We start from the raw sequence: 13,824 nt of genomic DNA, 5'->3' as shown, positions 1-13,824 counted from the left end.
GGTATGCAGTCGAGTATAATGTATGAGGTTTAACTTCTTGGGCACATGTAGTATCTCTGAACTTACACCGAATGGTGATAACAAAGAGCTCTTTGGTAATATTGTCAGAACGGATGGGTTTTCAGTTGACTTTCTTTTTTACAAAAGACAACAATCTGGCCATGGTGCCTCGTTCCAAAAATTTGACCTCACTCTTGATGATTTCTCTCTGGATGAAGTTGACAATACTTATTTACCTATTACCCTGGATCCCGGAAGAAAGTCTGTTTTTACTGCTGCTATTGGCCTTGAATATAACAGACAAGTGCGAAGATGCACTACATCCGAATACTATCATATGGCAGGGTCAACGAAATATTGTAAGAAATTGAACAGTATAAAAGCTGTTACAGGAATAGATCTAGTAGAAAGTCAAATCCCCTCGTCAAAGACCTCTCGTCTAGGAGTATATGAGGCGTTCACCAGTTATATGCTCAATAACTTAGACGCTCTCTTTAGTTTTTATGGACATGAAACAGCAAAGGACCGGTTTACGTTGTACCAAGGAAGGCAAAGAGCACCCGAAACTATGGCCAACATGTTGACTCATGGAACGGCCAAGTACAATCGCAAAAAGAGAAGCAAGGCAAGGAAGAGGAAAAAACAGCAGAAGAAGAAGAAGAAAGGAAAGAATGTTGACAAACAGCCGCCAATCAAGTGAGTATCAATGAATTACATGTTCATCGTTTAGCTTACGCGCTGATTGATGATTTTTAGAAGTGACAAGAAGTGGAAGGCTGATAAGTACTCAGGATTCCCTAGAAGGGTACCATTGATTGTCTTTGGTGCTGGAATGTTTGGAAAAGATGTAGTAAAATTGAAAGGGCAAAGATGTGGTGTTGTCGGTAAACTTTTTGCAACTCTGAAGAAACGTGAAGCTGAAGGTCAATTGATTGTTGTCACAATCGATGAATTTAAAACCTCTAAAACATGCAGCCTCTGTTTCTATGATGATATGCAAATTGTTGATACTCCTGGATTCAAGGGTACCGGCGTTCTTCACTGCAAGCAATGTCTAAAGCTATGGCAGAGAGACATTAACGCTGCTATTAACATGATGACAATATCTCAAGCAGTTTGGTCCGGAGCTGGAAGACCCGATGTTTTTAAGCCAGCGAAGAAGAAAAATGTATCGCCGTAATAAACACGGTTTTCCTTCATTTTGAGGATTTAGATCATTACAGGTAAGGAATAGTACGGTATTTTTTTCTTGTTTTTTTTTTTGTTTCGCAATACTGACAAGTTTTTGGGATTTGAATTATTGTTTAAACGGTTTATATTTTGGTCTACAACACAATTGCAACTCATCTAAAATGAAAATATTAATCGTCCAAAAAAAAATGTATTTCATCTAAAATATTAGTTAAAATACTGTAATGTAAAAAGCTTGATAAAAAGGCTGGTCTTTTTCTTCCTTCATACAAAATTAAAATGTCGCGCGGAAAAGAAGTTAATTTTACCCAAAAATAAAAAAAAAGAGACTACTTAGTAAGGTCTAAACCGCGACTTCTCTTGATGCAAAAATAGCAAGCACTGCTCAAACACGTCTTTCCCTTTTGACTATAGAAACAATGGCCATACTTACAAGATTACATTGTTGTCTCCTGAGAGGTACTGTCTGATATCATACAACGAGGTAGAGAAAGAAGAACATGTTTCTGTTTTTTAAGGTGCGTTGTCAGCTATGTGAATGCATGATCTTACGATATCAAAAATAAAATAAAATAAAAAAAAAGCTCAGCATACACAAGATTTTTACTTTACTTTTTATTTTAGAAGTATGGAGTCGGTTTCATTTTCAAGCTTCATATGTTTCTATTTTCTTTTTTGCTAAACCAAAAAAAGAATGACAAATTGAGAAGTTTCAACTCGTCATTTTAGAAAACTATAAACAATGTCACTCCTCAAACGTTGATGACAAAATGGAACTCTTTTGTTTTGGTCTTTGCAAAAGATGTCAAATCAATATCTGTAATCTGTCGTACGGTGGTTGAATTTATCCGATCGGAAAATTAAAAAAGCGTGGCGCGTGCTTGAATAATGTATCTACAACTTCCTGTCATTTTTTGTTTATTAGCTTTTATAGAATACGCATACTATTGGCAATTACTAATGGTATACTACAAGTTCTCTAAACATAGTCCTTATGAAAGCGATCCGAATATAGTTGCATTTAGAGAAAATGCCGATAGCCTATGTATCTCAAATGCAAATGAATGACTATCATGGTCAAAAGAATTATACCAGTAATAAGAACAATAGTTTGGGCGGATCATTATGTTGAAACAATCGTTCAATCTTACGATCCTTATCATAACCGTATTTATACGCCTCAGGAATTAAAAATGGATATGAGAACACAAAGCACCCAAAGGGAGGTGTCAGTGAAATGTGATATTCATTTCCATATTGAAAAAGTAGTAATAAATCACTTTTTAAAAAAAAAAAAAAAAAAAAAAGCTTTGTAAAAAGCTAGGAACAAACAAGGAAAGACTGCCCTTTCCTGTTTAGCTGTCCTCCTTGGTTTGAATTTCGCACGATATCTATTTAACCCATGTTTTTCACTTTCAAAGCAAGCCCTACATTCTTTTTTGTTGGCAGTAAACGCCCTCGTAAGTGCTCGAGTTCTACTGTTGGAGCAGTTGCAAATTTTTCAAAACTTGTAAAGACCATAGTCGTTCATACGAATGATAACGGTTATAATAGTGCCTTCAGAGCCTTTCGTTTTTATTTACATCTAATATGTTCAACTGTACAGATTCAATTTAATTTACGCCTCCAAATCACTTGTATCACTGACAACTTCATCATCATCGTCCGATGCAAGACCTTCTTCTTCTTTAAACATATTATTCTAAGATAGACAAAAGTTGATTAAGTTTCCTGTCTGTCTAATACAAAAGCTACTACAAAGGCATCGCCCGTCAAAGAGTTTACCTCATCATCCATTTCCATCAAATCGTCATCGTCATCCTGGACAGCTTCTTCTTCAACATCATCGTCTTCTTCTTCGTCATCGTCATCCTCTTCATCATCAAAATCATTTTCGCTATCAGTATATGCTTGTACGCCAGCATCTGACTCATCTCTTTCTTCTTCTGACTCCACTTTATCTTTTGTATTATGTGCGTCTATTTGTCTCTGAATTAAATCTAATCGTCCATGCATAGCTAATAGCTTAGGATATACCGTTAAACGATCGTCCAACTCTTTATAAAGTGTCGATAATCGCTGCACGACATCCGGTAAGCTCATGAAATAGGCTGTATGTGTTAAAAGAACTGCTTTGATCCATTCCGTCAACTCTGTATTGCGTGCTTGCTGTACATCAAATTGTGCTAACAGTTCCTGAAGTAGTGGGCGTACATTGTCCAACGGTAATCGTCTCACTGTTGTAAGAATATCCTCCAGACTTGAACAACCTTTCTTTAGTTCCTGCCACGATTGAATAGACGCTTTATTCAAATCGGCATGCTGTTTTCGAATCACGCTGAATTTACTATGATCGTCATTAGGATTCACAATGTCTATATCTATGTTGGGTGTAACAAGTGAGCCTCTTCTTTCTTTTCTAACTGATCTTGTGTTTGTCTTGGCCATTGTGGTTGGTTGCTTCCTGGGAGATATGGTATATATGAGGGCACGATGTAATGGCTATTTTGATTTTTTTTTCGTTTTTTTTTTTTTGTGTAAAATCGCTAGAAACCAAATACAGTCACAGTGTGACTTGAAAGTACATGAACTGTATTTTAGGTTTGACCGAGGGTCGTATTGAAAAGCATTGGTCTATTGCTCTTTACACACTATGTAGGTCTAGCCCACACCTTGAAGAGATACTACCATCTTTATGGTTCTACTTGCATAATAGACACACATAAGGCTGCTCATAGAGGTTTTATATGGCATGGAATAGTAATTCAATTGCCGATAATGTGGACTAAACCAACTATCGCTTGCCCAATAAACATTAAAGACAATTGTTTAAAGAGTTAACAAATTTTTATTTCGAAAGTTGCATCCATCAACAACTACCACGTTTGCAATATGGTAGCAATGTTATGTCTAAAGAGTATTGCAAGTTAAAGAATTACTTTTTTTGGCTGCAAATTTGTCATTGTAAAATGAATTCTCCGCCAAATTTTGCTGCAAAATCCAGTATCTAAACAACGAGTTTTGTTCCTGAAAATGCCTCTGATGAACTACACATATTAGAGGTTCAGTAGCACAAAATTACAAATGATAATAACGTTTAGAGCCATTAAAATTCATTTATTGTCTCGCACGGAAACAGCACAACAGTGATAAAATGATAGTCAGTGATCAGCAATTCTTTTTATTGAACAAGTTATCTTTTAATACATGTACAAATAGAAGGCAGACACTTTACTATATCATCACTGTGAACGGCTGTTTTGAAGGGGACAGAAAATGGTGATATAAAGTTGGTTCTTTTTTTCGGAATAACTAGCATCCACTTTTTTTTTTTTTTTCACGAAAGCAAGAAAGAAGGCATTTTTTATGATAGATAGTCATATATGTATAAATATAGGAATTAAACAATTGATGTGTCTATAATTTTACAAACAGCGAATAGATAAAAGGTTTAATTTGTACCAAAGAAAGCACGGAAGTAATCACCCAGTGCAACCATACAAAGTGTTTGCCACATTCCCAAACCGATACGGGGTAAAGCACCACGGTAGAAGCCCTTCATACCGTTGTTCTCATAGATGTATTTTGTTGCTGTAGCAATTGTCATATTCTCTGGTCGACCTACTGCCTTCACTTGACTTTGCATTTCAACACGAATCACTTCAATGGGTTGATTCCAGCAAGACAAAGCACCACCGATGGCAGAAGCAAGTGCCTTATCAATAGCAGTAGCCCGGTGTTCGTTGCCCTTTCCGTAACGTGCATTGATAATAGATTCTTGGGCAAAACGTGTAATACCGAAACGTGAAGCCCAGTTTGTACATTGACGGAGGGCAACAGCATTGACACCCTTATTGATACCAGCGATACCTTCCTTCTTTAAAATTTCTCCAGCAATCTTTAGTGTTGATTCCTTGGCACCTATTACCGATAAGATGGATGAGAATCTGTCTCTTTTTTCGTTTTCAATTCGTTAGACTGTATCGTTACCTGATTTATGACGTGTTACTTCTACAGTCTTCATAAAAGTACAGAAACCCATTGTTGTGTATGCTTGAGCGATACCACCACCCATACCACCAGCAATACCACCCTATTGACATTGTGTATAATGTGTATAAAGTTTAGTACGCGTGTTACAATTTAAGAATTTGGGCGGGGATAGTCCAAAACCCTTCCTCTTTCCCAACCACACACTCTTTTTCGCTCAATAGAAACCAAAACTTACAAGGAAAGGTGAAGCACCTGCCACTCTTGCGCGATATTCAAATTCGGAGGCAGTGAAGAGCAATACAGCACCCTTTGTAGAAGCTTCGATCCAAGCCCAAGGGATCAAACCTTGGTAGAAGCCTAAAAGACCACCACGAGCATAGATATTTTTCAAGGCAGTGACCAAGGATTGACCACGATTGGCGGCTAATTGTGTTTTGATGACTTCGAAAGGTTGACCCAAGGTGGAGACTTCAAACATATTGAGAGCTTTTCAGAAGAATCTGGTTTATTAGCTATACCGGCCTCGGGTGTTTTGTTTCATGTACCTGTCTCTACTATCCCCCCTCCCCCCTTACTCTTTCTTTCTCTCTCTTTCTGTCTCGTACTCGTGGTAATTACTTACAGGCACCTAATAACAAATTCTTATACGAGATGGGCTTCTTCTGTAAAGGAGCATTGGGATCAACTGGAGTACTATCGATGGGAGCCATAGTGTCTATCTGTCTTTAGATAAGTCTGTGTGTAGAGTGGTAATGATCAGTAGATGGTATATCTCAGAAAATGTTGTCAACTGTTTTTAAGTTGAAAAAATACAATAAAAACAGAAAAAAAAGAGAAGAAAGGGGATGTATATTGTGTGTGTGTGTGTGTGTGTCGTTTTTAAGGGTTCCCGTTGATTCTTTTTCGTTTTTGAAGGAAAAAGAAAAAAGAAAAATAAACTTTAGCATAACGTTTTTTCGGGCAAGCGCACACCACAAATACACCCCATATTCACATATACACCACCAACTCCACATAATGATACACACTCCACACATGGAAAAGAACACACTTGTTTAGTTGTGACCGTTGTTAATCTCGGGTCTTTTTCCCAGTTTGGACAACTGACCCGCCCATGAACACTTAACTTTTGTCTTTTTTGTATGAAAAAAGCCTAAATTTGTAATTTGAACCCACCATGAGTTTCCCAGTCCGCCGCTCTACATGGAGATGTGCTTCTATAGCCTTGGGTGTAGTGTATAAAAGACTACACTCAGCATACACTGAAGACTTTAACAATACATCAACCAACTAAATTCTAAATGACAAATCATACAACGTACACAATTATTTATTAGAGTTTTCTGGAAATGTAAAAAAGGTCAATGGTATTTGTGTATAAAGGATGAGCAGTTGCGAACTTTAAGAAATCGCCATCTATTTTTGGTCGGTGAAGTCGTCGTCGTCGTAGTTAACTGGTGATGGTGGTGGTTGATGTTATTGCTGTTGATGACGTCATCCACCAATAAGGATGAAGCAAGCATCAATTCAGGAGAAGTAGTTGTCGTCATACGGGCCGTCCTTGTATTGCTGTTACTACTGCTGTCATAATGTACTCTTAAGGTTCCATTTTGTTGCTGTGGCTCTAAAAGCTGTGCATTTTCGACAGCCTGGTTACTATTATTAGACCGCGATCGACGCGTCTTTTTGTTGATTTTACATTTTTGTTTATTACATGTTGCAGCAGCAGCAGCAGCAGCAGCAGCAGCAGCAGCAGTCGTCTGCAATGGATCTACTACATCTGTTGTTGACAAAGGTGACAAATTAGGTAATTCTGGTATGTTCCCCATGACGGAGAAGAGACTGTCCATGCCAATGCTGGGTAGTTGTTTTCCCTTGGACGACGAGTGGAGGATAGGTGAGGGTGAGGGTGATGAAAACATGGCGCAGAGTCTATCTGCTTCCTCATCTGACCAATGAGCGGAGCACAATCGATATTCTAAGGGTATCCACATCTCATTTCGTTCAACCCATCTATACCGTGCAATATAGGTACCAAAGTAAGGCTGCCCACAGTGACTACAAAGTTGCGCGGTAGATAGGTAATCTGCCATAGCTGGGTTGCACTGTCGTAAGAGGTGCAGTGATCGTTGTACAGAGCTGGTGGATTGTGTGAGTAGTGATAACAGTAAATCTCTTGCACAGGAATCAAAGAGAGAGGGAGGCGAGTGCACAATCGTATTCACAAGTTCTTTTCCTTCGTCAAACGAGCAACCGTCCAAACGCAACCGTCGTAGATACGGTAATTGAGTGATTTCAGCGGGTAAGATGTGGATGGCTGTGTTGTAAGAGACATCCAATAAGGTTAAATTGGAAAGGCTCTTTATGATACAAGCAGGCAGTTCTTCCAGTTGATTATGGCCCAAATACAGTGATTTTAGTTGCTTCAATTGACTGATGTAAGGTGTAAGCTGGCTCAATTGATTCCAAGTCAAGTTGAGCTCGTCTAATCGAGACAAATAACATATGGTCGGTGGGATCGATTGCAGTTGATTGTGCGCTAAGCATAACACTTCTAACTGATATAGATAGCCTATTTCTGATGGTATGTCTTTCAACTGATTGTGCGATCTATGTAAAATACACAGTCATGAGTTGGTGCAAACATAAGGCTTCTATGTGTGTGCACACCTTCTCCTCTCTCCCTCCCTCCCCCGCCCCTTGATTTACAATACATTTGCCACACAACTCAAGCAAATAAAAACTTACAGATCCAATTTTCGTATCATTGTCAAATATCCAATTTGTGGTGATAGTGAAAAAAGATTTCTTCTTGTAAAGATAATTTGTTCTTGTTCCCAACAAGTCTTTGGAATGTCTTGAAAGCAAAGTGGTTTTTCAGTTCGTTTAGTATCTTTCTTGATGAATAAATGACGTTTCTTCTTTTTGACTTTATCTCCGGTTGCTGCTGCTGCTGCTGTTGTTGTTGTTGTTGATAATGATGTTGTATAATATGTTTGGTCAATATATTTGATGTCCTTTTGTAGCTGACCGAAACTACTATTATCAAGCCCGTAGAGCTGAGGTTGCAACGTCAAACGATCTTCATGATGCCTGTGAATAGCACTGTCTTTGTCTTCTTGCTTGATATAGATAGATGTTGTTGAGGACTTTGAATAGCCAAATACTGTAGAACTGCTCTCATATCTTCTGTAGCTGTTCCTATTTCTATTGCTGCTATAACTTTGGCCCATAATCCATGTAGGTGAGTATGTACAAATGTGTGTATATGTGTGTATGTAGGTATGTAGGTAAGTGAGTAAGTAAGTAAACTACGTACAAAAAAGAAGTTGTTGAATCAAGAAAAAGATAGACTATTACTATAGTCACCTAAAAGAAGGAAAAAAAAAAAAAAAATATTGAGAAAAAATGAAAGAAGGCTGAACAAAAAAGATTTTCTTTTACAGTGTAAAAAAAGGAGACAACATCACAAAAGCAAAAAATAAGATTTATTCTGTTTACAATGCACTTTGCGTGTAATAAATATGTATGTATGTGATGTATGTGTGTATGTATGTATGTTAAGGTATTCATATTATACGCGCACATATATTACAGACAATTTTCTGCATATTCTAAAAACTTCTCTTTTGTTCTTAAGCAGCAGCAGCAGCAGCATTGACTATGACACTGATATCAATCATCTGTCCGCCCGTGACCTGAACACTGACTTTATGCTTGCCCAAAGACTTTATACGTCCACCTTCTGATTTGAAATCAATGCTTGACCTATCAATCGTCAATCCAAACTGTTCCTTCAACTTGCTCACTAGATCTTCTGCCGTAACTGATCCGAACGTATGAACACTGTTAGGTACAACGGCTCGGGTGAAAACCACCTCTTGAATTGTATTCAGCTTATTTGTTATTTCTTCTACTTCAGCAGAAGCCTGTGCAAAATAATCATACTTAGTGCTTGGGTGAATGATGGGGATGATCCCAGATCAACTATCTCTTTTACCTTCATCATCCTCCTTAATTTGGCATTCATATCTTCTTCCGCTTCTGCCTTTGTAACTGATTCATTTTCTAAACTGACATTGGATGATGTATCACCTTTCACAATATAAGATGCTTTACCGTTGGGGTATAACAGATTGCGCATCATTCCCGCTAATAGTTGAAGGAAAATTAAACATCTTGCGTGCATTATCAAGCAAACAATGCAAAAAAAAAAAAAAAAAAAAAAAAAAAAAAAACAATTTTGTTAATATGCTTACGTCTTATCGTAACAATTTCACCTATTATTTTCATAGTCATGATGAATCGTTAATGAGTCTTTCTTTTTTTCTCCCTTCTTCCCTATAGTAATTGAACCCTTTTTTCTAAGATTACCTTTAATGCCGATGCCTTCAACATAGTCATTTAACCTCACTTGAATGCTTGCCTTCTTATGCGCTTGTCTCTAGATAGAAAATTTTTATTATTATTTTTTAAAAAAAAAGCCTTCATCTTTTACAATGAGCGAGAGTTAAACTATACCTTAGCAATGTGTAGGGAAGGGTTGGAAAGTATTTTTCTGAAATTGGTGCGAATCAAGGTTGACATTATATATAATATGGAATTCTCCAAGGGGTAAGAGAGATGGATTTAAACTGTCAAAATCAACTATCCGCGGAGTTATTTTATTTCAGGTAAAAAATCCTGGGGGGTCGTAAAACAACTGTTTTTGGCAAATGGAAAGACTCGATGGATATTCATGTAAATCGCTGGTCTTTTTTTTTTTTTTTTTCTGACTACGCTATCCGCATAATATTACTCCCCTTCTGCTGTTGACAATGTTATTTGCTAAGATCAGAAATAATCCTTATACCCCTTATGTTATCAACGCTCTGACATGGATACCAGTAGCTATTTTTTTTGTGGATCATGGGTATAGTTATGCCGCCATCGATGGACGATCGATGCAAGTGAGTTTTTTTTTTCTTTCACGCGATGATCTGCAATAAAAGTAGAAATCGCACATACTAAGCATTGAAAAGCCTACTTTTAATCCAGATTCAAACAAGTTGAGTAGAGATATTGTTTTATTGGAAAAATGGTCTTTGCGGAAAGATGGTTTCGAAAGAGGGCAAGTTGTTACACTGAGGTACTATTTGAAAGAAAAAATAGAAAAGGCAACTCCATTTATGGTGATTAAAAGGGCAAAACTAGGCTGGAAGCTAAGCTAGACTTCATACATTGAATAAGGTCTCCTATAGAGCCGAACAAGATATTGACAAAAAGAATTATAGCTTTACCAGGCGATACGGTAAAGCCTTTACGTAGAAATGAAGAAATTGCTGTACCTGCAGGACATGTATGGGTGGAAGGAGACGAAGCTTTCCATTCAAAAGACAGTAATTCATTTGGCACTGTGAGTCATCCTTTATCTACACTTCATCCTATCCAGGAAACAAGAAGGAGCACACGATAAACTTATATTATTATGTTAGGTACCCATTGGTTTGATTACTGCCAAAGTGACCCGTATTATCTATCCTTTCAATAGATTTGGTATAGTAGAGAAAAAGACAGTTGGTAAAGAGAGAGTGAAAATCCACGTATTCAATCCTAGAGTCATGGATCCTTGAATCCTTATTGAAACGCCACGAAAGCCTTATTAATTTATTCTACTTACACACATACACGCATTTGTAAAGAGTATTGCGTCAAACATGAGGCAAACGCAACGGAATTGTGACAATAAAAATAAATACTTTTCAAAGTGAACGAAAAATGGTATACAACGTAAGGATTCGTGTATATAAACATGAATTGCTTGACTTAATACCGCAATGCCGTGATAAGTTTTTCTGAACCAACGAGGGTGTCTGTGAACTATATTCATTTGCCGTATTGTCAATTCTACTTTATTTATTAAGCCTTCTTGTTCATCCATCAAGCGAATCACTGCAGCCTGTTACAATAAGTGCCAGAGACTATTACACATTGTTTACTTATAATCATACGTCCATTAAGCTACATTTTCCGCAATACTTTGTAATGATGAGGACAACAGTCTGGAACTGTTTTTAAGCTTAGTAGAAGGAAAAAAAAAAAGAATTCTTTCCCGGGCTCCTAATCAATTTTGCTGAATAAAGTTCTTCCTAAAGCGCTGTCAAAGAAAGGGACGTGTCTGCATAAATATCATTTTCCATTGGTTCCACCCAACCTGATCGCAAAAAGGTTTAGAAAATAGAAAATAAACCCAGGGCAAACAAAAGCGTAATATTCTAGTAACCTGTTACCGCCTGCTGATAAACCCTTTCTTCTTCAATTTTTCTTTACTTTTACGTTTCATTTTTCTTTTCTTTCTTTTTTGTACGTGAATACTTCAATGCCATTTTTACCTGGAGAAATACTGTGCAATATTGCCCAATCACTTTCAACGCAGGACCTGTTTCAATGTTTGACAGTGTGCCAGAATTGGTACCTTCCTTTACTATGTCAGATGTATCAGCATATTATTATAACAAATAACAGACAGGCACAGCTTTTGTTTGAGGCATTGCAACAGCATCAACAGCAGCAACACATCGATGAGGGTGGCAGGATCAGGGTGGGGTATTATGTTAAAAGTATATCCTTTTCCGCACGACAAAGGGTCCACTTGGGATTGGGAATCCAACTATTCACAAAAGACGCTGTCAATATAACTCAAGAAATGCTCGATATCATTGAGCAGTACTGTCCTTACATCCGCCAACTAGACTTTGATCACACACAATGGAAAGAAGACAGTAAAAAGTCTCTCAGTCTTCCTTCCAAACTATTACATTCGTTAAGAAAACTACCTGTCGTAGATTTCTCAATTTATCAAACCTACAATACTACAGTCAATGTACCTTACCATGACATAGCACTCTCTCCCACTACTGATTTTCAGTTGACCTATTTGACGACCATGCACATCCGTAACAATACAGACTTGTTTGAACCAATGACATTCAAAGCTTTCCTCATGCAAATACCCCGAGTACGGCATCTTACTTTTGAACGAGATAGCATATATAACAAATACAGAACACCCATCCTATCCCTAGGGCTTTTGAGAACCATATTAACTGCCTTACCTCAACTTGAAACTTTACAATTTACCAAGCATTTTAATTTTGGCATAGATTTGCTGTCTTCAGCACAATTATACTATAATCCGGATGATACTTTTTTTACTAATCACCACCAACAACAGAACCATTTATTTGATGATATCAACAGCAAATGCTCTCACTCTCTGCAACATTTGAAGCTGGAAGGCACGCTACGTTCTCATCACTGGTTGATCTACATAGCACAATCCTTGCGGCAATTACGTTCTATTGATTTCGATCTAGTGCTCAGCCCTTACTCCTCTAGCCCATCTTTATCTTACAATAGTCCCATGATGCCATCCACCCACTTTCTCAACGCTGTGATTAAAGAGTCCTTCATAAAAATAGCGGCGGAATGTCGACATCTATCTCAGATCCGTATTCGGAGCATCAGCACGCCGCTATGGCTCTCGCCCATCTTTCTAAACACATTATGTCAACGGTCGACAGATAATACATTGCCGATCACATTGGACGCGCAATTGTATGGATTGGATAGTTTAGGAGTTCAAAATGCCATTACAACGCTCACACATGGCAACGACCCTCCTTTCCGGAGTATCCATTTGGCATCGTTAAGACTGCCCATCTGGAAAACAAATTATCCACACTCACCTATCAAAAGCTGGACCATCACGTTAGCGCCTCTTATGACAAAGTTTCATCAAACACTCACTCATCTCGAATTGGATGCTGTTAGTTTATCCTTCAACACTATGCAACCGTCTTATAGTAACCACAATGACAATCACCATCAAACTCAACCTTTTGAACTGGATATTGTATTAGACATGTTTACCAACCTTGTTACAATGAAATTGAGCGGCTCAGCTGTAGAGCTTTCAAAGACGAATAAAAGTAGTTGTAGCATGACCACCAAGATGCATCTTAAATTCAAAGAATTACAACTCTTCAAAATGCTTTTTACAACGGATGTCATGGAATATCTGTCAGCTTACTGCCCTCAAGCAACAAGATTGGTGATGTATGAGTGTAGACATTGGTATCCGCGTAAAGAAGGTTATGATGTAACCAGTAACAGCAGCAACTTTCAAGCGAGTAATATAGGAAAAGTACCCTTGTACTTGAAGAATTTGAATCTGGAATTCTTGGTTTTGTATCGTTTACAGCATGCTTATCAAACAACTGTCGAAAGCCGTGCTCCAGGTGCTCGCTTTTTGCGCTATACGAATACGACAAAAGGAGGAGAACATTGGTTCCATCTGGCCAAATGGACGGAAGATCAAAGTGAAGCATCAGCAGCAACTACAGCAACACAAGCAGCTGCTGTCAAACGGCTTACATCCACTCACACGATCCAGAAGATCGTTGAACGTTCCTATCAATACGTTCTGGGTTTATGTAACTTTGACTCCAACATGTCATCAACACCTAGTTATCAAAGAAGAATCGAGTATCATACTGAAGAGGAATGGGAGAAAGATCTTGCTTTAGGTTACATTGACCTTCAATGTAAAGGTGTCGGAAGACTCTTCATGGATGAATATAGCTTAGATATTTAAATCGT

At 37.8% G+C, this 13,824-nt stretch overlaps 8 protein-coding genes across 8 annotated transcripts; 4 read left to right on the top strand and 4 right to left on the bottom strand.

Moving 5' to 3' along the window:
* Positions 1 to 22: 22 nt before the first annotated feature.
* BDF20DRAFT_812686 (uncharacterized protein) lies at positions 23 to 700 on the top strand (the record flags this gene model as incomplete). Its single annotated transcript, XM_053076813.1, has 1 exon — positions 23 to 700. One exon carries the CDS (start codon positions 23 to 25, stop codon positions 698 to 700), a length of 678 nt encoding a protein of 225 aa, XP_052940106.1.
* A 94-nt stretch (positions 701 to 794) lies between these two features.
* On the top strand, positions 795 to 1,101 carry BDF20DRAFT_841172 (uncharacterized protein; the record flags this gene model as incomplete). The annotated part of the gene is made up of 1 exon (XM_053079434.1): positions 795 to 1,101. A coding segment is annotated over exon 1 (226 nt), but the record flags the coding sequence as incomplete, so codon positions are not given.
* A 1,574-nt stretch (positions 1,102 to 2,675) lies between these two features.
* Positions 2,676 to 3,689, bottom strand: BDF20DRAFT_966642 (uncharacterized protein). The gene is made up of 2 exons (XM_053084975.1): positions 2,977 to 3,689; positions 2,676 to 2,893 (listed from the first exon to the last, which is right to left on the bottom strand). Exons 1-2 carry the CDS (start codon positions 3,637 to 3,639, stop codon positions 2,810 to 2,812), a joined length of 747 nt encoding a protein of 248 aa, XP_052940104.1. The 5' UTR covers positions 3,640 to 3,689; the 3' UTR covers positions 2,676 to 2,809.
* Positions 3,690 to 4,315: 626 nt separating this feature from the next.
* Positions 4,316 to 6,084, bottom strand: BDF20DRAFT_841163 (mitochondrial carrier domain-containing protein). Its single transcript, XM_053079433.1, has 4 exons — positions 5,807 to 6,084; positions 5,420 to 5,670; positions 5,182 to 5,284; positions 4,316 to 5,112 (listed from the first exon to the last, which is right to left on the bottom strand). Exons 1-4 carry the CDS (start codon positions 5,892 to 5,894, stop codon positions 4,643 to 4,645), a joined length of 912 nt encoding a protein of 303 aa, XP_052940103.1. The 5' UTR covers positions 5,895 to 6,084; the 3' UTR covers positions 4,316 to 4,642.
* Positions 6,085 to 6,502: 418 nt separating this feature from the next.
* Positions 6,503 to 8,564, bottom strand: BDF20DRAFT_996841 (uncharacterized protein). Its single transcript, XM_053085428.1, has 2 exons — positions 7,933 to 8,564; positions 6,503 to 7,794 (listed from the first exon to the last, which is right to left on the bottom strand). Exons 1-2 carry the CDS (start codon positions 8,415 to 8,417, stop codon positions 6,546 to 6,548), a joined length of 1,734 nt encoding a protein of 577 aa, XP_052940102.1. The 5' UTR covers positions 8,418 to 8,564; the 3' UTR covers positions 6,503 to 6,545.
* Positions 8,565 to 8,655: 91 nt separating this feature from the next.
* BDF20DRAFT_841160 (uncharacterized protein) lies at positions 8,656 to 9,955 on the bottom strand. The gene is made up of 5 exons (XM_053079432.1): positions 9,706 to 9,955; positions 9,559 to 9,628; positions 9,444 to 9,464; positions 9,185 to 9,336; positions 8,656 to 9,113 (listed from the first exon to the last, which is right to left on the bottom strand). The coding sequence occupies exons 1-5, from the start codon at positions 9,769 to 9,771 to the stop codon at positions 8,820 to 8,822; spliced, it is 603 nt and encodes a 200-aa protein (XP_052940101.1). The 5' UTR covers positions 9,772 to 9,955; the 3' UTR covers positions 8,656 to 8,819.
* On the top strand, positions 9,927 to 10,961 carry BDF20DRAFT_841154 (mitochondrial inner membrane peptidase complex catalytic subunit 2). The gene is made up of 4 exons (XM_053079431.1): positions 9,927 to 10,133; positions 10,206 to 10,312; positions 10,414 to 10,579; positions 10,659 to 10,961. Exons 1-4 carry the CDS (start codon positions 10,002 to 10,004, stop codon positions 10,794 to 10,796), a joined length of 543 nt encoding a protein of 180 aa, XP_052940100.1. The 5' UTR covers positions 9,927 to 10,001; the 3' UTR covers positions 10,797 to 10,961.
* A 581-nt stretch (positions 10,962 to 11,542) lies between these two features.
* BDF20DRAFT_908683 (uncharacterized protein) lies at positions 11,543 to 13,819 on the top strand (the record flags this gene model as incomplete). Its single annotated transcript, XM_053083506.1, has 1 exon — positions 11,543 to 13,819. The coding sequence occupies one exon, from the start codon at positions 11,543 to 11,545 to the stop codon at positions 13,817 to 13,819; it is 2,277 nt and encodes a 758-aa protein (XP_052940099.1).
* Positions 13,820 to 13,824: the final 5 nt, after the last annotated feature.

The sequence above is a fragment of the Mycotypha africana genome (assembly GCF_025528875.1).
Source record: "Mycotypha africana strain NRRL 2978 chromosome Unknown BDF20scaffold_1, whole genome shotgun sequence".
Classification (NCBI taxonomy): domain Eukaryota; kingdom Fungi; phylum Mucoromycota; class Mucoromycetes; order Mucorales; family Mycotyphaceae; genus Mycotypha; species Mycotypha africana.
The sequence above is the reverse complement of the archived record's forward strand: the minus strand, read 5'-3'. Positions and strand labels throughout refer to the sequence as shown.

Bases quoted from the DNA above. Each gene is read 5' to 3' on its own strand.
- BDF20DRAFT_841154 (XM_053079431.1), top strand. From the start codon at position 10,002: ATGTTATTTGCTAAGATCAGAAATAATCCTTATACCCCTTATGTTATC. The intron at 10,134-10,205 runs GTGAGTTTTTTT...AGCATTGAAAAG, and splicing joins TCGATGGACGATCGATGCAA to CCTACTTTTAATCCAGATTC. The intron at 10,313-10,413 runs GTACTATTTGAA...ACATTGAATAAG, and splicing joins GGGCAAGTTGTTACACTGAG to GTCTCCTATAGAGCCGAACA.
- BDF20DRAFT_966642 (XM_053084975.1), bottom strand. From the start codon at position 3,639: ATGGCCAAGACAAACACAAGATCAGTTAGAAAAGAAAGAAGAGGCTCA. The intron at 2,894-2,976 runs GTAAACTCTTTG...TGTCTATCTTAG, and splicing joins TGATGGAAATGGATGATGAG to AATAATATGTTTAAAGAAGA.
- BDF20DRAFT_996841 (XM_053085428.1), bottom strand. From the start codon at position 8,417: ATGGGCCAAAGTTATAGCAGCAATAGAAATAGGAACAGCTACAGAAGA. The intron at 7,795-7,932 runs GTAAGTTTTTAT...TATTTTACATAG, and splicing joins ATGATACGAAAATTGGATCT to ATCGCACAATCAGTTGAAAG.
- BDF20DRAFT_841160 (XM_053079432.1), bottom strand. From the start codon at position 9,771: ATGTCAACCTTGATTCGCACCAATTTCAGAAAAATACTTTCCAACCCT. The intron at 9,629-9,705 runs GTATAGTTTAAC...TTTTCTATCTAG, and splicing joins CTTCCCTACACATTGCTAAG to AGACAAGCGCATAAGAAGGC. The intron at 9,114-9,184 runs GTAAAAGAGATA...TATTTTGCACAG, and splicing joins AATTAAGGAGGATGATGAAG to GCTTCTGCTGAAGTAGAAGA.
- BDF20DRAFT_841163 (XM_053079433.1), bottom strand. From the start codon at position 5,894: ATGGCTCCCATCGATAGTACTCCAGTTGATCCCAATGCTCCTTTACAG. The intron at 5,671-5,806 runs GTAAGTAATTAC...TCTTCTGAAAAG, and splicing joins GAATTTGTTATTAGGTGCCT to CTCTCAATATGTTTGAAGTC. The intron at 5,285-5,419 runs GTAAGTTTTGGT...CAATGTCAATAG, and splicing joins CAGGTGCTTCACCTTTCCTT to GGTGGTATTGCTGGTGGTAT.